The following is a 27,918-nucleotide window of genomic DNA, read 5'->3' as shown; positions in this document are numbered from 1 at the left end:
TAAAAATGACTCCATTGTCAGAATTTCACGCAGGATACCAGAGAAATCACAGAGCTGTAATTCCCTTGCCTTTGGCCTCTTGCCAAGCTCCACATTCCCGCAATTTCATTTTCCATCTGCAGACCTTCAGAACCAAAAGCCAGTGGCCCTGAAGCAGCATGGAACTCTCATGCACTATTTCGTCCAACCACTTTGGAAAACAGTTTGACAGCATCTGCTAGAGTTACGTACACATACCCCATGATTCTGCCCCTCTGTCTGAAAGAGGGGCAGAATAGGCCTGGGCCCTAAAGTTCATTTTGGGCCCTAAATTCAGGTTTCAGTTGTCCATTCTGAGGAATGGACATTTACTTGTAAGCTCGCCCCATTCCCTGTAGGAACCTCAGTGTGTGCTAACCTGGCAGACCTCCCGAACATCAGCAGCCAGAGCAGCATGAAGGGGTGTGCACCCTGCCTGGTCTGACTGGTTGGGGTTGGCTCCAGCCTCAAGGAGGCAGCAGGTAGCAGTTGGCTGGGAGAATCAGGTTCAAGACCACCCTGGGCAACATGGGGAAACCCTGTCTCTACAAAAAAAAAAAAAAATAGCCAGGCATGGTGGCTCAAACCTGTAGTTCCAGCTACTAGGGAGGCTGAGGTGGGAGGATGGCTTGAGCCTGAGAGGTTGAGGCTACAGTGAGCCGTGAGCATGCCACTGCATTCCAGTCTGGGCGACAGAACAAGATCTTCTCTTAAAAAATAATAATAGGCTGGACACAGTGGCACACACCTGGAATCCCAGCACTTTGAGAGGCGGAGGTAGACAGATCACTTGAGGTCAGGAGTTTAAGACCAGCCTGGCCAACATGGTGAAACACTGTCTCCACTAAAAATACAAAAATTAGCCAGGCATGGTGGCATGGACCTGTAGTCCCAGCTACTCAGGAGGCTGAGGCAGGAGAATCACTTGAACCTGGGGAGGCAGAAGTTGCAGTGAGCCGAGTGGTTGCAGTGGTTCAGCAAAAATTATTATACATTTATGCACACATATACATACGGCGAGGACCACTGTACTCCAGCCTGGGCAACAGAGCGAGACTTCATCTCTAAAAAATAATAATAATGATGATATAAAATAAATAAAAATGCATATGATAACCTGAATCATATGAGGGAACATCAGACAAACCCAGATTAAGGAACCCTCCACAAAACAACTGGCTTGTCCTCTTCAAGAATGCAATATCATGAACGATGAAGAAAGGCTAAAGTATGGTCATAAACTGAACATGAGAAACATAAAAACTGAATGTAATACATGATCTTGATTGCATCTTGGGTCAGCAAAAAATAAACAACTAAAGCATATTCTTGGGACAATTGGTAATATGTGAATATGGACAGCATATTTGATGGTATTAATGTGAAATTTACTAAATTTGATAATTGTGCTGTACTAACATGAGAATGTCTTTGTTCATAGGATATAAGTGCTAAAATATTTAGGAGTAAAGGGACATAATGTCACAGCTTGTTCTCAAGTGGTTCAGCAAAAATTATTATACATTTATACACACATATACATACAGCTAGAGAAAGAGAAATAAAGTAAATACGATAAAATATTAACTGGTGAATCTAGATGAAAGAAATTCAAGAATCCTTTGAACTATTCTTGCAACTTCCCTGGAACTTCACAATTATTTCAAACTAAAAAGTTTAAAAATTACATAAACAGAGCAGCTTCAGTCAACTTACGCCAGGCCAGCCCCACAGACCCAGGTTGGAGAAGGAAGCAGCTCAGGAAGACCCAAGTCCATCCCTCCCTGTGCCTAACGAGTCACTCACCAGCTTCACCCTGCAAGGGCCAGCATAGCCAAGCCCAGCTATGGCGCTGAAACCCTGGGAATGGGAGTGGAGGGAGCATCACCCTCTGTCACACAGGCTCATGACCTCAGGGTCATAACCTCAGCTTCTCTGTTACTCTCATCCCCATAGCCAGGCACCAATCCCATCAGTCCTCCTTCAGCTGTCTGAGCTGCTTTCAAGGCGCCTTAGACCAGGTTCCAGCCTAGCTCTCCTGACCAGAATCCTGGGTCACTGGGCCTCCCAACCCACCCACAAGAGCCGCAGGCTCCACACCTCCCTCCCTGCTCCCTGTTCCTCATCATACTCTGCCCTAGGCTGCCTGCATCCTTACAAATGTTGAGTCCACCTGAGCTTTGACTGTGTCTTCCTGAAGGACACAAGAATGCTCAGGGACTCAGTAACTGAATTGAGTACCTGGGCATGGGACTTTATTGCATATGGGGCTTCTACCCGGCCCTGAACCCACGCAACACTATGCCTCAGTTTCCCCTCTTTGTACCTAGAGTGTACCCTCCTCTAACTCCACGCTCTCCACCCCTGTGAAGCCCCTGCAGAGTCACTGATCTAAAATGCAGAACCCTGGCGAGGCACAGTGGTTCACACCTGTAATCCCAGCACTTTGGTTGGGTGAGACCAAGGTGGGCAGGTCACCTGAGGTCAGAAGTTCAAGACCAGCCTGGCCAACATGGTGAAACCTGGTCTCTAATAAAAATACAAAAATTAGCCAAGTGTGGTGGCACGCGTCTGTAATTTCAGCTATTCGGGAGGCTGAGGCATGAGAATCGCTTGGACCCAGGACGCAGAGGTTGCAGTGAGCCGAGATCACACCACTGCACTCCAGCCTGGGTGACAGAAGGAAACTCTGTCTTAAAAAATAAATAAATAAATAAAAATAATAAATGAAATAAATTAATTTAATTAAATTATATGTGGGATCCAGGTTTCAGAGCATCCTGGACCCCAGGACTGGAGAAAGAGGGGAGCAGCCCTCAACCGGGATCCCCGGGAGTAAATGTTAGATGGCTCCATGCCTAGCTGATAGCTTTAGGTTTGCTGTGGAGCTTCCTCATATTGTCTCCTTCTTCTGCCCCAGCCCAACATGTCCCTAATAATTTCCAGGCTCCTGTGGCATCTGGGTGGCTGAAGAAGCCAGGGAGATGAAGAACCATGCCATCCAGGCTCTTCCTGGCTGCTGGCCTTGCCCTCCCCTCCTCGGGCTCAGTTTTCCTGCCTCAGGGGTCCATCCGTCTGTCTCTGAGCTCCAGAACCACCACTTCCTTGGGACTGCTTCTCTTCTCTCATGCCACAATTGGAGGATGCAATTTTCTTCATCTTTACAGGCAGCTGGAAGGAGGCTTCTCTCTCCACGACATGGAAAGATAAATTGAAGCCAGTGGGAAGGAATCTCCTCACCCAAGACTTCCTGGATTGCTGGCAGCAGAGCCAGATGCCCCTCTCACAGACCCCCCGGTGCACTGCCAGCCTGTCCTGTCTGATTTAGACTGTCAGACCTGTCAGGAGCTGCTCGGAGTCAAGTTCCAGATGAATGTGTATGTGGCACAATCAGGGAGATATGGCTCTGATCTCCCTGAGGGGCACAGCTCCTAGTCCATCATGTGAGTCCCCCGCCCCACGCCAGGTAGGACCTCCTTACCTTTGCCCTGATACCCCTTGAGGAGTAGGAGGAGTGTGAAGGTGACCACTTGCTCCAACATTTCCACAGAACAGAGGGGCCAAGCCAGCCCCTCCACCCCCACCAGACGCTGTGCCGCGCACTGGCTCAGCAGTCTCCAGTCAGCAAGAGGACGATGCGGAGCAGAACTGCCTTGCAGCCTGTCCAGCCACAGTTTCCTCAATTAGAGGCTGTTAACACCTGTTGTGAGCTGACAAGGCCACTGAGAAAGCCCCAGCGCCTGGAGCTGGTCTGACAGTTCCCACAAGCCAAGCTGGTGAAGCTTACCTCAAGTGGGAGGGCGCTTGAAGTTCACAGTGACTCACAAAGCCAGTTTCAAAACTGCATCCCTTTCTCTGCTTCAGCCCAAGAAATGTTCCAATTCTCTGAAGCCTATGTGGAGAGACCCACATGGGGGCCAAACAGCCAGTATCCTTGGCTGTTCCTTTCCAACAGACTTTGTGGAGGTGGAGTGGAGAGGGGCTGGAGAAGGAGTGGGCTGAGAAATAGGACCCTGGATACAGCGGCTAAGAGTGTTGAAGGAGACGAGGAGTAGCTGAGAGAACATAGGAAGAGACTTAAGGGCTGGAAGCACTAGAAAAATCTAACAAACCTGGGGATCCCATGCAAGTTAACACCAAAGTTTAAGCACATGTAAATTAAATTTGTTCCATAAGAATTTGTTTCACATGGGGCACGGTGGCTCACGCCTGTAATCCCAACACTTTGGGAGGCTGAGGCAGGCAGATCACTTGAGGTCAGGAGATCAAGACTAGCCTGGCCAACATGGTGGACCCCTGTCTCTACTAAAAATAAAGAAATTAGCCAGGCTGGGTGGCATGCACCTGTAATTCCAGTCACCTGGGAGACTGAGGCAGGAGAATCACTTGAGCCCAGGAGGTGGAGGTTGCAGTAAGCCGAGATCACGCCACTGCACTCCAGCCTAGGTGACAGAGCGAGACTTTGTCTCAAAAAAAAAAAAAAAAAGAATGTGTTTTGTTCCACATTTCCAATCTGTATGTCTAGATTCCCTCCCTTCCTCTTTTTCTACTTTTCCATAGTAGTCCTCTCTTCCCTCTTTTGCCTTCTCCCAGAAGTGACGTGGGCCTACTTTTGCTGCCTTCACATGCATGCTTGGATGCCACCCTCCAGGAAGGCCAGGCAGCTTTGGATCTGCTCAGGCCCCCATGGAGGGGTGGGGACAGTGGCATCCCCCATCCCCTGGAACACTGTGCTTCAAGGTCAGGCCCCAGGGTTAACACCTCTTTCTTACTTCCTTCTGCTTTCCCCTTAATAAATGCTTTCAGTTCCCTTCAAGTCCACTCTTCTCTTTTTCCATCCTTTGGTCCATTTCCGGCCATCCTGTCTGAACTGGGCAGGGGTCAGCAGACTGACAGCTTCAGCTGCCAAAAGAGGCAACAGTGGTGCTCTGGACAGAGCCCTGGATTTAGAGTCAAAGACTTGGACTTTGAGCTCCCATTCAGCAACTTACAACCTATGGTGATTCTGGCCATGTTGCTGTCTGAGCCTGTAGGGTCATCAATACATCCTCCCTGCCTTCACAAGGTGGTTTTCAGAATCAAATTAAAAATGATACTTGAGAATATGCATACAAAAAAAAAAACACTATACATAGATGAGGCTTTTGTGGTTTTGTTTTCATTTTTTTAAGCTCTGAATTGCTTTTTCCAGCTGGTCTAGTGGTTGTCATCTCTTCTCTCCTTTGTCTCCTCCCAAGTCGCAGCCCTCAACCCTGGGGAATTTCCTCAGAGTTGATCTGGCCATGTCCTTAACCTTGAGAAGTGGTTCACAAGACACGATATAACAAAGAAGGGTAAACTTCCTCACATGCTAGGTGGAAAACAAGATCCAACTGTTGGAACCCACTAATGAATGTGACTTAGGAATCAGCCTCTCCAATCCTGACCCCAACACCAGCTCCATCCTTCCCACCAGGCATGTGGATGACCTATCATCCCCTGGAAACTGAACTCGGAGCAGCTGTACTACTTAGTGTGTGTCTGTCTTGTAGTCCCTGACAAACTCTATCACACAATGTCTGCTATTTGTAGGCTAATCGCAGTGGCTCATGCCTGTAATCCCAGCACCTTGGGAGGCCAAGGCAGGCAGATCACTTGAGGTCAGGAGTTTGATATCAGCCTGGCCAACATGGTGAAACCTCATCTCTACTAAAAATACAAAAATTAGCTGGGTGTGGTGGTGCATGCCTGCAATCCCAGCTACTCAGGAGGCTGAGGCAGGAGAATCCCTTGAACCTCGGAGGCAGAGATTACAGTGAGCCGAGATCGTGCCTCTGCACTCCAGCCTGGGAGACAGAGCAAGACTCTGTCTCAAAAAAAAAAAAAAAAAAAAGGCTGGGTGCAGTGGCTCATGCCTGTAATCCCAGCACTTTGGGAGGCCAAGGTGGGTGGACTACCTGAGGTTAGGAGTTTGAGACCAGCCGGACTAACATGATGAAACCCCGTTTCTATTAAAAATACAAAAAAAATGAGCCAGGTGTGGTGGTGCACACCTGTAATCCCAGCTATATGGGAGGCTGAGGCAGGAGAATCACTTGAACCCAGGAGGAGGAGGTTGCAGTGAGCTGAAATCACGCCATTGCATTCCAGCTTGGGCAACAAGAGCAAAAACAAACAAACAAACGAACAACAATAACAACAACAAAAAAAAAAACTGCTATTTGTTCTACACACTGACCTCCCCAGCCCTGAGCTCTTCAACACAAAGTCTATGCTCTCCTTAGCTTAGTGTTTCCAAGCCTCACCCAGTGCCTGGTTCTTCAGAGTTGATTAGTAGATTGTCAAGTGCTGAAGGAATGAATGAATTCCCTAAGGAAAACATTTCTATTTCCCCTGAGATAGACTGGTTAGCTAAGTCACCATAGACCCTGCCTTCATGGAGTTTGTATCTTGCCTTGACGAATTTTTGTGCAGAGAACACTTCTGTGCAACTCAGCCCCTTTAGCACGAGGACCCAAGACCTACAAAATCAATATGAACCAGAGACTCCCTTAGCTACATCTCCCATACATATTCACCCGGTCTCTATAAGTCTGGGACAGAGGACTCAGACAGTGCATTTAAAGGTTAGCGGACATCAAAGGTTCATAAACCCCTGCCCTTTCATCTTTCCTTTTCCCAAACCATGCTTTCATCAAGTTTCGGTGAGTCAAGGTCATTCCAGTAAATCCCACTTCTGATGCCAATTACAAATTTCATGGGTCCCCAAGACCACGCATTTCTGAGACAAATTGCAAGTTTGAGGTTCCCAAGACCACCTTCAGTTTTGATAATTAACTAGAATGACTCACAAAACTCACTGGAAGCTGTTTTACTCATGTTTTATTCTAGCCTTCACAAAGAACCCAACTGATCTTATAGGTATAGTCAACCAATCTTGTAAGAATTCAACAACTAACTTCTGTAATATTAGAGTTTATTAAAGCCAAAAATACAGATGAAAATGAGCCAAGGGAAGAGGTACCTAAGGCAAGGTCCAGGAGAGTCCCAAACAAAGGAACCAGTCACAGCACTTCCAGTCTCCTCTCCCAGTGGAGCTGTGCAGACAGGGCCTACTTCTCCCAGAAACTATGTGTAACAATATGCACAGAGTATTGTTAAGCAGGGAAGCTCTTCCAAGTCTTGATGTCCAGAATTTTTATTGGGGTTTGGTCACATAGACATGGCTGACCACCCATGTGGCTGACCATAGTCTCTGGGCCCTCCAGAAATTGAATTGATGCTATGTGGCCAAAGCTCCCACCATAAATCACATTATTAGCATTGACAATGCTAACAAGGTCCCCAGTAATGAAGATACTCTTATCAAACAGGACATTTCAAAACTTAGAGATTACTCCCAGGAGCCAAGAGCAAAGGTTGGGCCTCTCTTTGGAGAAGGTTTATCCTTTACTGCACCACTGGAAAGAGGTTGTTAAAGTTGTCAAAGATGAACCGTTCACAAAGAGGCCAACTGATAGGTATAGTTAACCAATCTTGCAAGAATTCAGCAAATAACTTCTGTAACACCAGACACTAAATGAGAACTCATTGCCTTTATTTCTAACCATCTGAATATTCTCTGTGTTCCTATTTGGATTAAACCATAATGATGCTTTTAACAAGCACAACCTATCTTTTTCTGTCTCTTCTTCTCAGAAGGGCTAGAAAATCACTTTCCCTTCTACGTATATTTATCTTCTGTGGGCTTTCACTTGTTGGAGCAGAAGTAGCCAGTTATTGTTTATTTATTGGTTGTGATAACTTTCAGGTTCAGGTTAAAGGTAAGAGATGCAATAGTCTCATAAAGCAGATGGAAGACAGAGCCTCTCAAAACAATTTATGGGACATCAAATAACCCAGAGAACCCACATCCCCCGGAGCAAGGGCTAAAGAGTGCAATACATGTCTTAACTCCTCTCAGAATTTCAACATAACAAGAAATTTATCATTCCCAGATTCAGTGTGAGAAACAGCTCTGACGATGCAGAGAACCGTAGGCTAGCTCTCTCTGACACTAGCAATGTGGTGGGGGAAATGGAATCAATCTCTACTTCCCTGTGTTGAAACAAAATGTTTCTACACGAAAAAGGAACGAAAAGGTTTTCCTAAATTGCAAGGGAAATGCACCATAGAATAGTCTCCTATTTAAAGATAACTAAATATAAATTTGTCTTATACATTTCTATCTTTTATTACATTGTATAAATCAGAATCTGATTTAGTATGAAATTATATTCTGAGATTTTTATGTTTGACATATTAGTAGATCAAGTGTTTTGCAATTAAAAAAAAAAATAATGACTTCTAAGTGCCCTGCCATCTAGTTTGTGAATTTTATCTAGTTCGTGAATTACAAATATAGATAATCAAAATTGGGGTTATAATGATGAAGTCATTTGTGCAAACCAATGTTCTCTTTTAATTTTTTTGTGCTACTTTGACACCTAAAAAGAAATGAATGTGATCAAAGTTTAGTAGTGTAATCAGATAAACTCATGATATGGATTGGCTGTGTCCCCACCAAAATCTCAACTTGAATTGTATCTCCCAGAATTCCCACGTGCTGTGGGAGGGACCCAGGGGGAAGTAATTGAATCATAAGGGAGGGTCTTTCCTGTGCTATTCTCGTGATAGTGAATAAGTCTCACGAGATCTAATGGGTTTATCAGGGTTTCCGCTTTGCTTCTTTCTCATTTTCTCTTGCTGCCACCACGTAAAAAGTGCCTTTCACATCCCACCATGATTCTGAGGCCTCCCCAGAATGTGGAACTGGAAGTCCAATTAAACTTCTTTGTCTTCCCAGTCTTGGTTATGTCTTTATCAGCAGTGTGAAAACAGACCAATACAACTTACAACCAAGTTGTTATTTTAATAATTTGAATATCCATAATTGACCATGAAATTGTTTTGAAATGACAAAACTTTACTGTGGAGTATTTTATTCTACATCATGTTGCTGTTTTATTCTATTTCACCTTGCTCTTTATCCCTCATGTAGAATCCTTATCAGTGATGACAGTTTCCCTGATTCTATGTGTCATCGAATCTACCACACAGGTTGCATGGGCTCACACATTCACATATGAGATTATAGAAGATGAAGAACCTAAAACTGACTTCTTGTGTCTCTAAGAGTTCCTCTTCTTCTTCCCCTATCCGTGCCCTATCCGACCTCCCTACATGAATTTTTTTTTTTTTTTTTTTTTTTTTTTTTTAGACGGAGTCTCGCTCTGTCGCCCGGGCTGGAGTGCAGTGGCCGGATCTCAGCTCACTGCAAGCTCCGCCTGCCGGTTTACGCCATTCTCCTGCCTCAGCCTCCCGAGTAGCTGGGACTACAGGCGCCCGCCACCTCGCCCGGCTAGTTTTTTGTATTTTTTTTCAGTAGAGACGGGGTTTCACCGTGTTAGCCAGGATGGTCTCGATCTCCTGACCTCGCCTGTCTCGGCCTCCCAAAGTGCTAGGATTACAGGCTTGAGCCACCGCGCCCGGCCTCTACATGATTTTCATGTGAAGTTCTCTGGGTTTTTGTGGCATACCCTCTCCTGCTAAGAAGTTTGCTCTGGCCAGGTGCAGTGACTCACACCTGTAATCTCAACATTTTGGGAGGCTGAGTTCAAGAATTTAATGGGCAAAAATAAAGAAGTCTGGTAACACCAAGTATTTGAGGGCATAGGGATCAATTGGATCAATTATATACAGTTGATGGGAGTGTAAATTGGTAAAATTTTGTGGAAATAAATTGGTGTTATCTTGTAAAGTAAAATATTTACAAACTCTAATGATCCAGCAATATGACATCTAGTTATATACCTACATATAAGAGAAAATTTAGCACATACATACCTGGAGACACATATGATAATGTGCATAGCAGCACTGTTTTTTATTGGAAAAAAACTGGAAACAAAACAAATGACAATGGGAGAGTGGAAAAACAAGATGTGATCTATTCATACAATGTGAACTCAATAGCATTGAAAATGAACGTGGCACAGCATAGGAGAATAGTAGTTACATAAAGTCATAGGAAAAAAATAAGCACCAGAAAACAATATACAATATAATAGTATTTTTATATAGTTTAAAAACAAAAATTAAACAACATATTATTTAGGCATGTGCATGATTGTTAAAAAGTAGTTTAAGCAATAGGACCTTAACCACAAATTGAGATAATGGCAACAACTAAGGAAGAAGGGAGGGATGGAGTGACATAGAGGAACACAGAGGTAGGTGTAGATTATTAATAACATTCTAGTTGTTGGGTTGTGTCATGATAAGTGTCCACTGCATTGTGAAAGAAAGGAAGGTGGGAGAGAGGTGGACAGGAGGTAGAAGGAGAGAGAGAGAGAGAGCTGACCTAGCTGCCATGCATCTCTGCTGCTTATTATTACCACAAAGAAAGACCACTAATACCACCTCATCATGAAACCTTTCAGGTAACCATTAGTGTTGTTCACTCTGATACAATTCTCCTCTTTTGGGGCAGGGTGGGGACATGGAAGGCTGCACTTCTCTTTGAAGTTAAACAGGACCATGTGACTTGCTCTGGCCAAGAAATGTAAGCAGAAAGTATCACTTTCAGGCTGAAGCCTTTAGGAGAAGCAAGGCACCAGTCAACATACTCCTTTCTCCAGCTTCAGTTAATACCTAAAACATGCAGCATTGACTTGGTAATGGGCTTACTGGTGATGAAGAAATTAATATTGAAGGTTGGAAAGATGGCACTCCATGTTATGTAAGAAGTGAAAACGTTAAGAGCATTGCCTGTGGTCACTCAAGAAGTGTGTTATATACCTAGTGCCCTTGAGCTCTAAGGGAAGACATCAGGGAAACAGAATGTAACACTGTGTGTCAGCTGCCTTTGGTAATATATTATAAAACAGAGGCCCAAAGGAAAATCAGATGGTCTGTTTTGCAAGCAGGAATGAAAGAACTAACTGATTCAGTGTCTTCAACAGGTAAATGGTAAAGAAAGCTTTCATTGATAAATGATCTTCAATAAAGACACACACAAATACATACACGTGGCTGGGTGTGGAGGCTCACCCATGTAATCCCAGCACTTTGGGAGGCTGAATCAGGCAGATTGCTTGAGTCTAGGAGTTCGAGACAAGCCTAGGCAATGTAGTGAGACCACAACTCTACAAAAAAAAAAAAAAAAATTAATTAGCCAGGTATGGTGGCATGCCTGTGGTCTCAGCTCTTTGGGAGGCTGAGGTAGGAGGATCTCTTGAGTCAGGGAAGTCAATGCTTCAGTGAGCTGTGATCATGCCACTGCACTCCAGCCTGGGCAACAGAGTGAGATTCTGTCTCAAAAAAAGAAAATACACATACACACACACACACACACACACACACACACACACGCACGGTATAAAAATCTTTCCGTCCACCTCAGTCAAGAGAAAATATTAAGTGCATTCATACTCTTGTACAACCATCACCATCATCCATCTGCAGAACTCTTCCTCTTGTAAAACTGAAACTCTGTATCTATTAAACAATCATGACCCGTACCCCTTTCCCCACAGCTCCAGAAAACAATCATTCCATTTTTCTCTATATATAAATTTGACTATAGGTACTCATAAAGTGAAATCATACAATATTTGTCTTTTTCTGACTGGCTTATTTCACTTAGCATAATGCTCTCAAGATTCATCCATGTTGTAGTTTCAGTCAGAATTTTATTCCTTTTTAAGGTTGAATAATATCCCTGTCTATGTGTATATATATGTGTGTGTGTGTATGTGTGTGTGTATATATATTTGTATATATATGTGTATATATGTACATATGTACCACTTTTTGCTTCATCTGTCAGTGGGCACTTGGGTTGCTTCCACATTTTAGTTATTGTGAATAATGCTGCTATGAACAAACATCTCTTCAAGACCCTGCTTTCAATTCTTTTGGGTATACACCCAGAAGTGGACTTGCTGAATCATATGGTAATTCTATGTTTAATCTTTTTTTTTTTTTTTTTTTTAAGACAGTCTCGCTCTGTCCCCCAAGCTGGAGTGCAATGGCATGATCTCAGCTCACTGCAACCTCCACCTCCTGGATTCAAGTGATTCTCCTGCCTCAGCCTCCCAAGTAGCTGGGATTACAGGTATACGCCACCACACCCAGCTAATTTTTGTATTTTTAGTAGATACAGCGTTTCACTATGTTGGTCAGGCTGGTCTCAAACTCCCAACCTCAGGTGATCCTCCCGCCTCAGCCTCCCAAAGTGCTGGGATCATAGACGTGAAGCACCGTGCCCGGCCTATGTTTAATCTTTTGAGGAACCTAATACTGTCTTCCACAGATGCTATACCATTTTACATTCTGATATGGTTTGGATCTGTGTCCCTGCCCAAATCTCATGTCCATTTGTAATCCCCAATGTTGTATGTGGGGTCTGGTGGGAGGTGATTGGATCATGGGGATGAATTGCTCCCTTTGGTGCTGCTCTCATGATAGAGTTCTCACAAGATCTGATTGTTTAAAAGTGTGTGGTGCCTCCCCCCTCTCTTTCCCTTCCTCCTGCACCCACTATGTAAGATGTGCCTGCTGCTCCTTCGCCTTCCGCCACGATTGTAAGTTTTTTGAGGCCTCTCAGAAGCCGCTATGCTTCCTGTAAAGCCTGTGGAACGTTGAGCCAATTAAACCTCTTTTCCTTATAAATTACTGGTTTTAAATATTTCTTTATAGCAATGTGAGAACAGACTAAAACACATTCCCACTGTCAGTGCGTAAGAGTTTCCATTTCTCCACATCTTCACTAACACTTATTATTTTCTGTTTTGTTTTGTTTATAGTAGCCATCCTAATGGGTTTAAGGTGGTATCTCATTGGGATTTTGGTTTGCATTTCTCTAATGATTAGTGATGCTGAGCATTTTTTCATATGCATATTAGACATTTGTATATCTTGTTTTGAGAAAGATCTATTTAAGTCCTTTGACCATTTTTGAATTGGGTTGTTTGGTATTTTGTTGTTGAATTTTGGGAGTTCTCTGCATAGTCTGGATATTAATTCTTTATAAGATACATGATTTGAAAGTATTTTCTCTCATTCTGTGGGTTTTTGCTTTGTTGATAGTGTCTTTAGGTGCACAACATTTTTAAATTTTCATAAAGCACAATTTGTTAATTTTTTTCTTTTGCTGCCTATGCTTTGTTGTCATAGTCGAGAAATTATTGCCAAATGCGATGCTGTGATGCTTCTGTCCTATTTTTATCTGAGAGTTTCATAGTTTAGGTCTTACATTTAAGTCATGGGTCTGTTTGGAGTTAATTTTCTTTTTTTTTTTTTTTATACAGAGTCTCGCTCTGTCGCCCAGTCTAGAGTATAGTGGCACAATCTCAGGTCATTGCAAGCTCTGCCTCCTGGGTTCAGGTGATTTTCCTGCCTCAGCCTCCCGAGTAGCTGGGATTATAGGCATGCAGGACCACGCCCGGCTAATTTTTGTATTTTTAGTAGAGACAGGGTTTCACCGTGTTGGTCAGACTGGTCTCAAACTCCTGATCTCATAATCTACCTACCTCAGCCTCCCAAACTGCTGGGATTACGGGCATGAGCCACCACAGTCAGCCCAAATTTTATTCTTTTTACATGTGGATATTCAGGCTTCTGAGTATCATTTCTTGAAAACACTGCCCTTTCCCCATTGAATGGTCTTGGCAACCGTGTCAAAAATCATTTGGCCATATATGCTAGGGTTTCTTTCTGGGCTCTCTATTCTATTGTATTAGTTTGTATGTCCGATATTATGCCAGTAGCACACTACTTTGAATACTGTAACTTTGTAGCAAGTCTTGAAATCCGGATATGTGAGTCTTCAAGCTTAGTTATTTTTCATGGTGGTTTTGGCTATTTGGAGTCTCTTGAGATTCCATATGAATTTTAAGATGGGTTTTTCTATTTCTGCAAATAAATATTGAGATTTTCATAGATATTGCATTGAATCTATAAATCACTTTGGGTGGTATTGACATCTTAACAATATTAAGTCTTTCAATCCATAAACATGAGATGTCTTTCCATTTATTTAAGTCTTGTTTAATGTCTTTCAGAAATGTTTTGCAAGGAGTCTTTCACCTCCTTGACTAAGTTAATTCCCTAGTGTGTTATTCTTTTTGGCGCTATTGTAACTGGAATTATTAATTTTACTTTTCATATTGTTCATTGTTGCTGTATAGAAATGCAAATGATTTTGTTTGTAGACTCTGTATTTTGCTACATTGGTGAATTTATTTATTAGTTCTAACAATATTTTGTGGGATCTTTAGGGTTTTTTTACATATAAAATCCATATCATCCATTAACAGAGATAATTTTACTTATTCTTTTCAATTCAGATGCCTTTTATTTGTTTTTCTTGACTTATTCCTCTGGCTAGAACTTCCAGTACTATGTTGAATAGAAGTAGCCAAAGTGGGTATTCTTGCCTTGTTCCTGACATAAAAGAAAAGCTTTCACCATTAAGTATGATGTTTGCTGTGGGTTTTTTGTATATGTCTTTTATTTCATTGCATTGCGGTTATTTTCTTCTCTTCCTAGTTTGTTGAGTGTTTTACATGAAAGAGTGCTGAGTTTTGTCAAATACTTTTTCTGCATCCATTGAGATGATCGTACAGCTATTTTCCTTTATTCTGTTAATGTGATGTGTTACGCTGATCAAGTCTCATTTATTGAAACATCCTTGCTTTTCAGAAATAAATCCCACTTGGTCATGGTGTAAAATCATTTTAATATGTGACAGGGTGCAGAGCGTGATGGCTCATGCCTTTAATCCCACCACTTTGGGAGGCCAAGGTAGGCAGATTGCTTGAGGTCAGGAGTTCAAGACCAGCCTGGCCAACATGGTGAAACCCTGTCTCTATTAAAAAATTTTTTTAAAAAGTGATATGTGTATATATATACATATATATGTATGTATATATGGATATATACATGTCACTATTTATATATATATCTATTTTATATATACTTTCTTATATATGTATATATACATACGTATGTATGTATATATGTATACGTATGTACATATATATACGTGTGTGTATACATTCGTGTATATACATATGTATACACACACATATATATGTATGTACATATACATATATACACACACACACACACATATATATGTTGCTGAATTTGATTTGCTAGTATTTTGTCAAAGGTTTTTGCATCAGTGTTCACAATGGATACTGATCTGTATTTTTCTTTTCTTGTAGTGCCTTCACCTGGCTGTTATCAGGGTAAAGCTGGACTCACAGAATTGGGGAGTTTAGCCTTCTCCTCAGTTTTTTGGAAACGTTTGAGAAGAATCGATGTTAGTTCTTCTTTAAATGTTTCTTCACTGATAGAATTCACCAGTGAACCATCAGGTCCAGAGCTTTTCTTTATCAAGAGATTTTTGATTACTGATTCAATCACCTTACTAGGTATACGTTTATTCAGATTTTCTCTTTCTTCATGATTTAGTCTTGATAGGTTTTATGTTCCTAGGAATTTGTCCATTTCATCCAGGTTATATAATTTGTTGGTGTAAAATTGTTCATAGGCCGGGCATGGTAGTTCACGCCTGTAATCCCACCACTTTGGGAGGCCGACGTGGGTGGATCACCTGAGGCCAGGAGTTCAAGAACAGCCTGGCCAACATGGCAAAACCCAGTCTCTACTAAAAATACAGAAACGAGCCAGATATGGTGGCATATGCCTGTAATCCCAGCTATTCATAAGGCTGAGGCACAAGGATCGCGTGAACCTGGGAGGCAGAGGTTGCAGTGAGCTGAGATCGCACTACTGCACTCCAGCCTGGGCAAAAGAACAAGACTCTGACTCAAAAAATAATAACAATAACTAATATATATCAAGCAATTACTATAGGCCAGGCACTCCTTTAAAGGCTGTACATAATTATTTCATCTAATTTTTATGAAAACCACATGTGAGGACTTTACTACTCTTATCTGTAGTTTACAGATAAGGAAACTGAAACTCTGCTACACGAAAAATTTTTCAAGGGTCAGATTTATTTAGAAAGCTAGGATTTGGACTAATTCCATCTATTTCCAGAGCATAGACCTTTAACAACTTCACCCTCTGGATGTGGGGCACAGTGAGAACAATGACAGGTGAAAACTTTCCCAGCTCAGAGATCTCTGTGGTCACGCCAAGGTGGCAGGGAGAATTAAGGTAAAGCCACCTTCTCTGAGAGGTCCTCCCTAACATTCCTTTCTGGATTGGGGATCGCTGTCCTGTGTTTCCACAGTTCCCCAGGAAGCTCTCATGGGAGACTTTTATCACCTTGCACCTAAAGAGCTCCTGGGCTCCACCACCTGCAGCTTTAGAATTGGATTCATCTGTCTTCTCTATCAATTCTCTATTACCATATCCCCAGCACTTAGCCCAGGAACTAGTACACACTCAATGAACATTGTTGGAATTAATTCATAAAGGAATATATCAAAGAGAAAAAAATGTTCACCTCTCTCTCCCACCACTGGTCTGTGCACTCCCAGCCAACAGTGTCTGGCACACAAAAGGTGAGTCACATACAGGGCAACTCCAACCAGAGGTAAAAACATACTCTGGTTTGCCTCCTGTAGTTGGACGAAGGGCATCTGAGAGTGAAGAGGGACGGAGATATCTGTGTTTCAGGATAGAGAATGGGGAAAAGAGGTAAGAGAGAAGGCAGGAAGAACAGATGACAGAAAATGAGTTATTAAAAAGGTAGAAAGAACTAAAGAAAAAAAGGCTCTAGAGAAAATACTAACAATTTCTAAACCAGGTCTAAATAGACCTAGTTTAAACAACAAAGAAAATCCTCCCAGATTTTTTTCTTTTTTTTTTTTTTGAGATGGAGTCTCACTGTCACCCAGGTGGGAGTGCAGTGGTGCGATCTCTGCTCACTACAACTTTCACCTCCTGGATTCAAGCAATTCTCCTGCCTCAGTCTCCTGGGTGGCTGGGATTACAGGCACGTGCCCCCGTGCCCAGCTAATTTTTGTATTTTTAGTAGAGACAGGTTTCACTATGTTGGCCATGATGGTCTTGATCTCCTGACCTCGTGATCCGCCCACCTTGGCCTCCTAAAGTGCTGGGATTATAGGCGTGAGTCACCACACCCCAACCCTTCCAAACCTTTTCTAAGCAAAATTCTTCCCCTTCCTCTTTCCCTTCTTCCCCTTCCTCTTCTAATTCCTCTAAGGCCTAAGAACTTTAAACTTCATTTTCTAGCCAGTGAGAAGTAATTGACACTTAGAGTGGGAAAGAATTGGAAGGGCTTGTCATAATCCAATTTGTATTGTAGAGGAAACACAATATTATGCCTAATAGTTAGTCATGGATAAGAACTGATGCCATCCCCATCCTATCTGTACTAATAACCCATTGGGAATTATTTGGCCACGTGGCTCCTTCTGAATGAGCACCTGCAGATGGGAGCCCAGGAATGGTTTAGCCACTGCCCAAGGAGAGTCACCATCATCATATCATGCCAGCCCATTCTTCCCTAAGGAGAACGCTCAGTCACTAAGGTTAGAACATACTAGATATCGATATTGGGTATATATCTCCGTCTTCTTTGGTGCACCCCCCAAAATGGACTCTTTTCTCCTTTCGGGTCTACAGGTTGAGGATACAAATTGATCGGTCTATGTGGGTGAGTTAGGAAGGGTTAGGATAAATGCTTCCTTTCCCCTTGCCCTGTATTCCTCTAGCTACTTTAAGGGCTATCTGAAAGGGAATTAGAGATGCCATGTTTCTCTGTCAGGATTCCGGAGTCTTAAGAGTCCAAACACACAAGCAGTTGAAGTTCAATCAGCCACAGCAATACACATGCTTTTGAAATTTCCTACAGTGCTTCACCCCTACAGGAAAGGAATTCACAGAAACACCAAGCCTTGAGTCAATATGATTTATTAGTTTCTCTTCTGCCATAACATTGTAGCTACTGGGTAAGTTGTTCTCCATCCCTGGGATCTCATGGTTGGGAGGAGAGGTCTGGGTTCCCTCCCACAAAGCTCTCAATGATAGAATAGAAGCACAGCTGCCTCAGTTATCTCCCGGCTGCTGCTGTAACCAACATGAGTTCCATATCCACTCCAATCAAAACTAGAAAAATCTCCACACTGCCGGGGACTAGACTCTGGAAAGTATCCTCCTCCACCAATGCAGTGCTGGGAAACAAAGAGAGGAAGGGGCAGTAATGAGAGATCTGCCGGTGAGGCCAATGCCATCTTAACAGCCGAATCCAGTCATTTCTGTGGTCCTCATCAGACTCTCCATTGACAGTGTTGATCTATCCTTCCCATAAAAATCTCTCTCTCTTCCTTGGTTCACCTATAATCCCAGCAGTTTGGGAGGCCGAAGAAGGTGGATCACTTGAGGCCAGGAGTTCTAGACCAGCCTGGCCAACATGATGAAACCCTGTCTCCACAAAAAATACAAAAATTAGCTGGGTGCGGGCCAGGTGTGGTGGCTCACACCTGTAATCCCAGCATTTTGGGAGGCCGAGGTGGGTGGATCAGGAAATCGAGACCATCCTGGCTAACACAGTGAAGCCCTGTCTCTACTAAAAATACAAAAAAAAAAAAATTAGCTGGGTGTGCTGGCAGGTGCCTGTAGTTCCAGCTATTTGGGAGGCTGAGGCAGGAGAATGGCATCAACCCGGGGGGCGGAGCTTGCTGTGAGCCGAGATTGTGCCACTGCACTCCAGCCTGGGTGACAGAACGAGACTCCTCTCAAAAAAAAAATTAGCCGGGTGAGGTGACAGGCACCTGTAGTCCCACTACTCAGGAGGCTGAGGCAGGAGAATTGCTGGAACTTGGGAGGTGGAGGTTGCAGTGAGCCTAGATAGCACCATTGCACTGCAGCCTGGGTGACGATCCTGTCTCAAAAGAAAAAAAAAAAAAAAACTCTCTTCCTTTAGCTTTGGTGACATTATTGTCTTGATTTTCTTTCAACTTTTCTAAACACTCATGCTCAGAGCCCCTGTCTGTACTCTTCTTTCATAAATCCTCTAAGCACTGCTCCCTAGTGGAGGACCCATCTCCCTCTGGCTTATAAATTGCATGACCACTGTGGCCTCAATTACTAAAAATTCACTGATGGCCCCAAAATCTCCATCTCCTGTCGAGATACTTCTTGTGCTGAAGACCTCAAAATCCAGCTTGGATATCTACACAGGCATCTCAAGCCCCAAATGACCAAAACAAAGTTAATTATATCCCTCATTGACCCAGAACCTATTCATCATCCAGACACTCTGACTTCATAAATGACACTCACCCAAATGAGAACCATGTTATTCTAGACTTCCCTGCTCATCCTCTGTATTCAACTGGTGATATGGTTTGGACTTGGGTCCCCACAAAATCTCATGTCGAATTGTAATCCCCAGTGTTGAGGGTGGGGCCTTGTGGGAGGTGATTGGATCATTGGGGTGATTTCACATGAATGATTTTAGCACCAGCCCTTTGATGCTGTCCTCATGATAGTGAGTGACTTCTCACGAGATCTGGACATTTAAAAGTGTGTAGCACCAGCTGGGCGTGGAGGTTCATGCCTGTAATCCTAGCACTATGGGATGCTGAGGAAGGCAGATCACTTGAGGTCAGGAGTTCGAGACCAGCCTGACCAACATGGAGAAACCCCATCTCTACTAAAAATACAAAATTAGCCCAGTGTGGTGGCTCATGCCTGTAAACCCAGCTACCTGGGAGACTCAGGCAAGAGAATCTCTTGAACCCAGGAGGCAGAGGTTGTGGCGAGCCTAGATCGTGCCATTGCACTTCAGCCTGGGCAATAAGAGCAAAACTCTGTCTCAAAAAAAAAAAAGTGTGTAGCACATCCCCTGCCCTCACTCCTGCTCCTGCCACAGGAGACACCTCACTCCATCTTTGCCTTCTGCCATGTTTGGAAGCCTCCTGAGACTTCCCTAGAAGCAGAAGCCACTATATTTACAGTATAGCCTGCAGAACCATGAGCCAATTGAACCTCGTTTCTTTATAAATTATCCTGTCTCAGATATTTCTTTTTCTTTTCTTTTCTCTCTCTCTCTCTCTTTTTTTTTTTTTTTTTTTTTTTTTTTAGACAGGGTCTCACTCTGTCACCCAGGCTGGAGTACAGTGGTGTGATCTTGGCTCACTGCAACCTCCATCTCCCAGGCTTAAGCGGATCCTCCCACCTCAGCCTCCCAAGTAGCTGAGACCACAGGCATGAACCACCACACTTGACTAATTTTTGTATTTTTTGTAGAGACAAGGCTTCGCCATGTTTCCCAGGCTGGTCTCAAACTCCTGAACTCAAGAGATCCACCTACCTTGCCTCCCAAAGTACTGGGATTACAGGCGTGAGCCACCATGCCTGGCCAGTATTTCTTTATAGCAGTGAGAGAATGGACTAATACAACTGGTATTCCATTTAAAATAACTGGAATTTATCAATCCCACCATTCGGGATTCCTGAACCTTAACATTTCAACCACCCAAGGGATGGCCTGAGTGAGGTTTCTAGAAGGTGATGTCCAGGACTGTCCCAGCAACTCCCCAGTGCAGTGTGTATCTAGGCAAACCATGGCTAGGGTTGGGGAGGCCCAGGTTTCCTCTGAAATATAAATCTCAGATGAAGAAAAATAACACCTGTGTTTCGCAAGGAATCTCAGCTCTAAAGACTACTACAGAATGTTTCCGCACACAAACCTCACCCCACCTCCAAGCGATTAAGTGTTTTCTCACAAAGCCTGAGCACCCAGCAATGGTTCTTTGAAGCCTCACTCCTTGATTTTGGTCCTCAGAGGGACAGGATGTGTACACCTGGACAAAGGGTCCCACAGCCCTGGCCCCTGAAGCCCAGCAATGAGCAAGAGAATGTCACACAACCACACACATACACACATACACCAGTCATACCACACTCAACACACACACACATACCAACACACACTGACAAACGCGACCTTACTCACAGGTCCTTGTGGTCCCCACAGAGACTCACGTGTTCAGTGTTACATCCAGTGACCTTCATTCCAGCACACAAGGCGTTGGCTGCTCTCTCATTATTAAATACCCTGAACTGAACAAATCCCGCAGTGAACTCCACTGAAAACAAGAGGCACAAAACATCATTCAAGGAAGATGCTAGAAATCACTTTCGTTAGGCCAGCCCTGAGATTCTCGATGCCAAAGCTCAGGCTACAGCCCAACACTCCAGCCGTACTGGTGGAGCCCAGCACCTCTGTGGCCAATGGCTGGTGCATCCTGGCCTCAAACTTAGCTAAGAGGGAACTTTTCCCAACCCCAGAGAGCAAGAGCTGGTCCTCAGAGAGGGTTCCTCATCTGCCAGAGGCTTGTGAAGAGAAATTCAACTTTGCGGGAAGATCACCACTGAACATCTACAAGAACTGAGTTTCAGCAGTTAACAGATGTATTCACTCTGTTCCTATTTACATTTTTCTTTTCTCCTTTGTTTTAAACTCTCAACTCCCAAATGTAAACAATAACAGCTTTGAGTTCCATAATATATGCTCAGGCTCTGTGAAGCAAACTACACTACCAACTTTGGCTTCACACAAAATAAACTCACAATAGGAAGAAAAAGTCCTGCCATTTTTTTGGTTGTTCTATACACATGGCCTGGCCTGGTCCTAACAAGCTCCTGCAGGGCTGAGAGTGGGTTGTTAGGAGTGAAGAGTCTGGAGTCTGCAGCCTGGCTGGGCATGGTGGCTCACACCTGTAATTCCAACACTTTGGGAGGCCAAAGCGGGTGGATCGCCTAAGGTCGGGAGTTGGAGACCAGCCTGGTCAACATGGTGAAACCCCATCTCTACTAAAACTACAAAAATTAGCCAGGCATGGTGGCAGGCACCTGTAATTCCAGCTACTTGGGAGGCTGAGACAGGAAAATCATTTGAACCTGGGAGGCACAGGTTGTGGTGAGCCAAAACTGCACAATTGCACTCCAGCCTGGGCAACAAGAGTGAAACTCCATCTCAAGAAAAAAAAAAGTCTGGAGCCAAATTTCTCACCCTAATTGATAACTCTTCCACACATGCCTGTGATCTTGGCAAGATTCTAAACCTCTCAGTGCTTCAGTTTCCTAAAATGACGTTAATAACAGTTCAGATCTCAAAGGCAGCCATGCAAAACAAGTGAGGCAATACAGGGAACATTACAGAAGAGAACCAGGCCTCAGTCGGATGCATAACTGTTACCTAGCACAGTTGAATGTATTCCCTTTCCTACTAAGAGTTCAGAGGATCATCAAAGACTCACGCTGGCCATAGGGTGAATAATAAGATGCTGTTTTCTGGGCATCACCAAAATCATAGACCACAGGGATCGCCGGGCCGTTGTCAGTAATACACTGTCCTACTCCATATTTCACTGGGAATTTCTACAAAGAAAGAAAAAGTCATGGAGTAAAGACAACAGATTTGCCATTACCAGCATCTCCTGGGATGCTGCCATTCATAGAGGGGAAACAATGCTTTCTCAGTAACTGAGATTACTTCAAAACCAGTCAAAATAAGAATCTTTCCCTGGTACTGCTGCCAGTTACTCAGGAGCTGTGATTCTGCGGCAGCCTAGACCACTTCATTCTCTCTCTCATTCTCCCCAACCCACCCACACTCTTCCTGCCCCCTCTGTCCTCTCCCATAGGTCTTTAATTTATTATTATTATTATTATTATTATTATTATTATACTCTAGGTTCTAGGGTACATGTGCACAATGTGCAGGTTGGTTACATAGGCATACATGTGTCATGTTGGTTTGCTGCACCCATTAACCCGTCATTTACATTAGGTATTTCTTCTAATGCTATCCCTCCCCCAGGCCCCCACTCCTCCCATAGATCTTTTCTCTTGCCTGGCTCAGAATTCCTAAGAAAAGCAACAGAAGCCATTAGCAAATATAGGTTAGAAGAACATGGGAGACAGGCCCATTGAAAAATGATTCCTGCCCAACCTCTAACACTTGCTTTCTGAACACCCATGAAAACCAGTCCCAGCTAGCAGCCCTCTGTACCTGGTAGAGGCCAAACAGATTATGTCCCAGTGTCTGGAGGAAGCCAGTGTCAGTGTGGTACCTCAGCAGGGAGCTGTTTCTCCAATGCTGCATGGGGGATTTGTTGGGCACATGCCAGATGCCCAGATCCTTGGCCTGGATGTCATAGTAGCCAGGGTTCTGGAAAGCAACAGACACTGAGCCTGACCGGGCCAGGAGGTCCCAGGAGGTAGAAGGTCCACACATGCAGCCTCGGCTGGACTGAGAGCTCTGGACTCCAGGTGAGCAGATGGCCAGCCACACTCAGACACCCCACTCCCAGCAGATGATCCCACCACACCCAGGGCCCTAACGGCCTTGTTAGGAGGAAGTTGTGATTCTACATGTAAGTTGGCTGGGCGTGGTGGCTCATGCCTGTAATCCCAGCACTTTTGGAGACCAAGGTGGGCAGATCACTTGAGGTCAGGAATTCGAGACGAGCCCGGCCAACAAGGAGAAAACTCGTCTCTACTAAAAGTACAAAACCTAGCCAAGTGTGGTAGTGAGCACTTATAATCCCAGCTACTTTTGAAGCAGAGGATCACTTGAACCCAGGAGGCAGTGGTTGCTATGAGCCAAGATCACACCATTGCACTCCAACCTGGGCAACAGAGTGAAACTCCGTCTCAAGAAAAGAAAAAAAAAGGTGCAAGTATTTCTCTCTTCTTCTCCAGCCCTTCCCCACATCCCCACCTTCCAGCCCTCCCCCCTGCAGGCTTGTGGTCAGCCACACTCCACTCCTCACCCTCACCCTAGTGGGTGGGAAGTGGCACCAACCTTGTAGTCATCACTCGTGGCTGCCTCTGCAGACCCAAAGGTGTTGTAGTTGGCCCAGTTGCCGTCCCCCTCTGGGTAGTCTGCTTTGCTGCCCTGCTGACTGGACCAGCGATCACCCGCTGTACACTTCCCATGCATGTTATTCTCGTGCACGCTGGCCACCAGGGTCCAGCCACCACCCCCAGAGGTCATGTCACAGAAGGTCTGGTAGACAACACCATTCTCAGTGCGGAGAAAATACAGGCCATCTGTAGAGAGAACCAGCCCAGAGCCTCACTGTCTGAGAGATGAGGGTTCATCTCAGCCCCATGACAAGAAAGGCCCTAGAAACCAGAAACATGGCCTACAGGCTCCTGTCCTGAGTCACATCACTCAGTGTTCCCAGGGCTACTAGGGCCTCCCTGAGTTCAGAAGATCATGTTCCTGTAACTGAGGCAGAACATAGAATTGTATAAAATCCCAGTGACATTTTTCATAAAGTTAAACATGGAATTATCGTATGACCCAGCAATTCCAGTGCAGTTCTGTCCCCAAAACAATTGAAAACAGGGTCTCAAGCTGATGCTTTTGCACCAGTGTTTATCGCAGCATTAGTCACAAGAGTCAAACAGAAGAAACAATTCAAATATTCACCAACAGGTGAATGAATAAACAAAACATGGTGTGTGTGCATATATGTATCAACAATGGATAAAAGGGAATGAAATACCCATGCTACAACATGGACAAACCCTCAAAACACTGTGCTAAATGAAATAAGTCAGACATCAAAGGACAAATACTGTATGACTCCAATTACATGAGGTAACTACGCTAGGCAAATTCATACAGACAGAAAGTAGAATGCAGCTACCAGAGACTGAGGGAAGGGAGTTATTGCTTAATAACTCCGTGTTATTTTTTGTTTTGTTTTGTTGTTGTTGTTGTTTTTGAGATGGAGCCTCACTCTGTTGCCCAGGCTGGTATGCAGTAGCACCATCTCAGCTCACTGCCACCTCTGCCTCCTGAGTTCAAGCGATCCTCCCACTTCAGCCTCCCAAGTAGCTGGAATTACAAGTGTGCACCACCACACCCACCTGCCACAGCCTCGTAAAGTGCTGGGTGAGCACTTTACAGGTGTGAGCCACCGCATCCGGCCCCTCCTAGTTATTAAGTAAAGAGTTTCTGTTTGTGGTAATAAAAAAGTTCTGCATATGGATAGCAGTGATGGTTGCACAACCTTGAAGGTAACGAATGCCACTGAATTGCACACTTACTATTGCTTAAAATGGCAAATATTACGCAAATTTTAATGTGTATACATATACTTTACCGCAATTTTTTTAACTAAAAGACAAAATGGCTCCCAGAAGACACAATCCTGATACCCTCACTGAGCTCTGTTTGAGTGTTTATCACTCACCACATGCACTAGGGCACTTGTCTTTGATTTCCTTGCAGGTTCTGGGCAGAGATGAAGACGAAGAACAGGTCCATTCCTTGGAGTAAGTATTAGCCTCATCTACGGAATATACAGAGTTTGATTCTCATTCCTGGTCTGACACAAAACCTAGCCTCTCCTATCAGCAGTCACACTCATTCCACCACTGTAGCAGAACCTCAATGCCAGGGTGGTAAGGCCTGAGACAGCCAGTGTCACATCCACTCAGCCCATAAGCGTCACATCCACTCAGCCCAGCAGCGTCACACCCACTCAGCCCATCAGCATCACATCCACTCAGCCCAGCAGCTTCACACCCACTCAGCCCGTCCGATGCAACAGCCAGCACAGGCTTAATGCGGGCCTCCCGCCACATGACCTGCCCTTGTGCTGGGTCCTGCCTGCCCTAAGCACTGAGTAATCAAAGACATTAAACTTCCCCAGCAAGAGCTTGCCTCTAGAGGGAACTGATGACAAGTCATCAGAAAATTGGATTGAGAAGAATAAATGGTAGAAGAAAGACAAACTCAAGAGAATGAAAGAAAGACTCTGAGGTAAGAATGGAGAATGGAAAGGCCAGACAGCGAGCAGGGCAGTTGCCTGGGAGAAGGAGGCAAGAGGGGTTGTCTCATGTCTTAGTCACAGAAGACCTTCAGTCCAGGTGACATCGTAGCTTCTTCTGAGAGAATAAACATGATTTATCAGTAGGAAGAGAATCCAAGGCAGGGAAAACAGCATATCCACAGGCCTAGAGAAAAAAAAAAAATACAGCATGGCCCAGCTGTAGAGCTACAAACTGCTTAATATGGCTGAAACATGGGATGTGAAGTAGGGAGCAGTGAGACTAACCTCTACTCCAAAAAGTGCAAACTATTCGAACAGTCTAGGGGAAAAGCTTTGAGGTCAGAGGTGACTGATCTCAGTCTTCTCATACCTAAAACACCGTTAATAAACAGTGATTTTGCAAAGATGAAGTAAGAAGATATTTTGAAACAGCCTTTTCCTTAAAAAAAAAAAAAATTACAGTGAAGGGAAATACAAATTTTTAAATGTCATTGTTATTCTTGTTGTAGTGAGGAAGACTGTGAAGAGAACGTTCTCCAGGCACAAAGCAGACCATGTAGTTCCCATGGAAATCCCACAGCCAAGACCACAGGAGTGGGCAGTGGCTGGGAGGTGGCACAGTTCTTACCACAGCCCCCTCAGGGCCACACAAAAGCACAGAGCCTGGACCCAGGACATGCCTCAAGCAACACGCTCACTGCCACAGGCCAGATCCCACCAGAGACCAGAAATTGGCACTCAGTCTACATGCAAGCCGGCCTCTGTGCATCTCAAAGACATGCTCTGTGTCCTGGGAGAGACCAGGATCCCAGGAGCCACCCAGCTGAAGGAACTCTGTCCCTAACAGCGTGACTCACCTGTAATCCACCCTCTGGTGGCCGCAATGAGAAAAAGCAGGAAGCTGAGTTGGTTCATCGTAATCTAAAGAAAGCAAGATGAAGGTCACCGTCTTGCCCATCATTTTTCTCTACATCCCTGTCCCACCCCTGTCCAGTCCTACGAAGACTCCAAAAGCCCTTGCCTTTTGTTTAAACCTCACACACCTCCGAGACCAAAAGCAGACGTAAGCTGAAAACAGGGTTCCCCCAACTCACAGACCTTGTCGGAGTCTCAGCTGCACTTTACTTGGGTACAGAGAGCTCCTTCACTCCCTCTCTACACTGCAGCCTGGAGCTTAACAGAGTGCAGCTTTCTCCAAAAACACTCCTGATGTGGGATGAGGGGCTGAAACCTTTATGGAGAAAGCCTAGCAGGGTCAAACCCAGGTTTCCAGCCTCACCCTCCCCTGGCACAATGCCCAGTGCTGGGGAGGTTTCTGGTTATCTCAGGGAGGTAATTTACACAGTGGAATTAACAGGTTCTGAAGAAAAAAACCAATCCTAAATATTGCCTACTAGCATTGTTCCTGGATCTGGGGGTTTCATGAACCTGTGTCAAAGTCCACGAAAACAAAACAAGTAGACAAAGAGACTAACAAGAGTTGGCATTGATTTTGGGGTTTTGTGCCTTTCTTTTGTGCAAAATAAAAACTTTCTCTAAATTAAGCATCTGCTGGCTTGGCACATTGGCTCAAATCCCAATGCTTTGGGAGGCCAAGGCAGGAGGATCACTTTGAACTCAGGAGTTTGAGACCAGCCTGGGCAACATAGAGCAACCACTTCTCTACTAAAAATAAAAATTAAAAAATGAGCATGGCATGGTGGCACTTGCCTGTAGTCTCAGGCGGGGCTGAGGCAAGGCGGGAGGGTTCTTGAGCCCCGGAGACAGAAGATTCAGTGAATTATGATCATGCCACTGTATTCCAGCTTAGGTAACAGAGCAAGACCGTATCTCTAAATAAATAAATAAATAAAATGAAATCAAACATTGGCCATAATTATCATTTCATAGAAATAGAAAAAGGAAATTTTAACAAGATGGGAAACTGATCATTTCTGAATAATGTGGTAAAAAGGAATAGGGGGAAAGAGATACAAAACACACACAAAAAAGAATAAAAGATTTTTTAAAAATGTGTAAATCTTTAGTTTGAATAAATTTAGCTTCACACAAAGACTCACTACTTTGTCTT

At 44.2% G+C, this 27,918-nt stretch overlaps 2 protein-coding genes across 11 annotated transcripts in view; both read right to left on the bottom strand.

The window, feature by feature from the left end:
• CD244 (CD244 molecule) overlaps positions 1–3,771 on the bottom strand; it is a 33,195-nt gene extending 29,424 nt beyond the window's left edge. For all 8 annotated transcript variants that reach the window (XM_065543482.2, XM_065543496.2, XM_065543497.2 and 5 more), the window contains exon 1: positions 3,500–3,771. In XM_065543482.2, coding sequence (XP_065399554.1) covers positions 3,500–3,560 — 61 coding nt within the window. In that variant the 5' untranslated portion in view covers positions 3,561–3,771. The remainder of the gene's footprint in view (positions 1–3,499) is intronic.
• Positions 3,772–17,942: 14,171 nt separating this feature from the next.
• On the bottom strand, positions 17,943–27,055 carry ITLN1 (intelectin 1). Of its 3 annotated transcripts, none has more exons than XM_065543469.1 (8): positions 26,869–27,055; positions 26,705–26,768; positions 25,266–25,364; positions 23,864–24,111; positions 23,069–23,227; positions 22,314–22,434; positions 21,037–21,140; positions 17,943–18,218 (listed from the first exon to the last, which is right to left on the bottom strand). In XM_065543469.1, exons 2-8 carry the CDS (start codon positions 26,760–26,762, stop codon positions 18,066–18,068), a joined length of 942 nt encoding a protein of 313 aa, XP_065399541.1. In that variant the 5' UTR covers positions 26,763–26,768; positions 26,869–27,055; the 3' UTR covers positions 17,943–18,065. The 3 variants fall into 3 exon arrangements, with proteins under 3 accessions (XP_065399541.1, XP_005541291.3, XP_005541290.3); XM_005541234.4 differs by having other exon boundaries at positions 26,891–27,055; XM_005541233.4 differs by having other exon boundaries at positions 26,946–27,055.
• Positions 27,056–27,918: the final 863 nt, after the last annotated feature.

Source organism: Macaca fascicularis, chromosome 1 (assembly GCF_037993035.2).
Source record: "Macaca fascicularis isolate 582-1 chromosome 1, T2T-MFA8v1.1".
NCBI classification, from domain to species: Eukaryota; Metazoa; Chordata; class Mammalia; order Primates; family Cercopithecidae; genus Macaca; species Macaca fascicularis.
The sequence above is the reverse complement of the archived record's forward strand: the minus strand, read 5'-3'. Positions and strand labels throughout refer to the sequence as shown.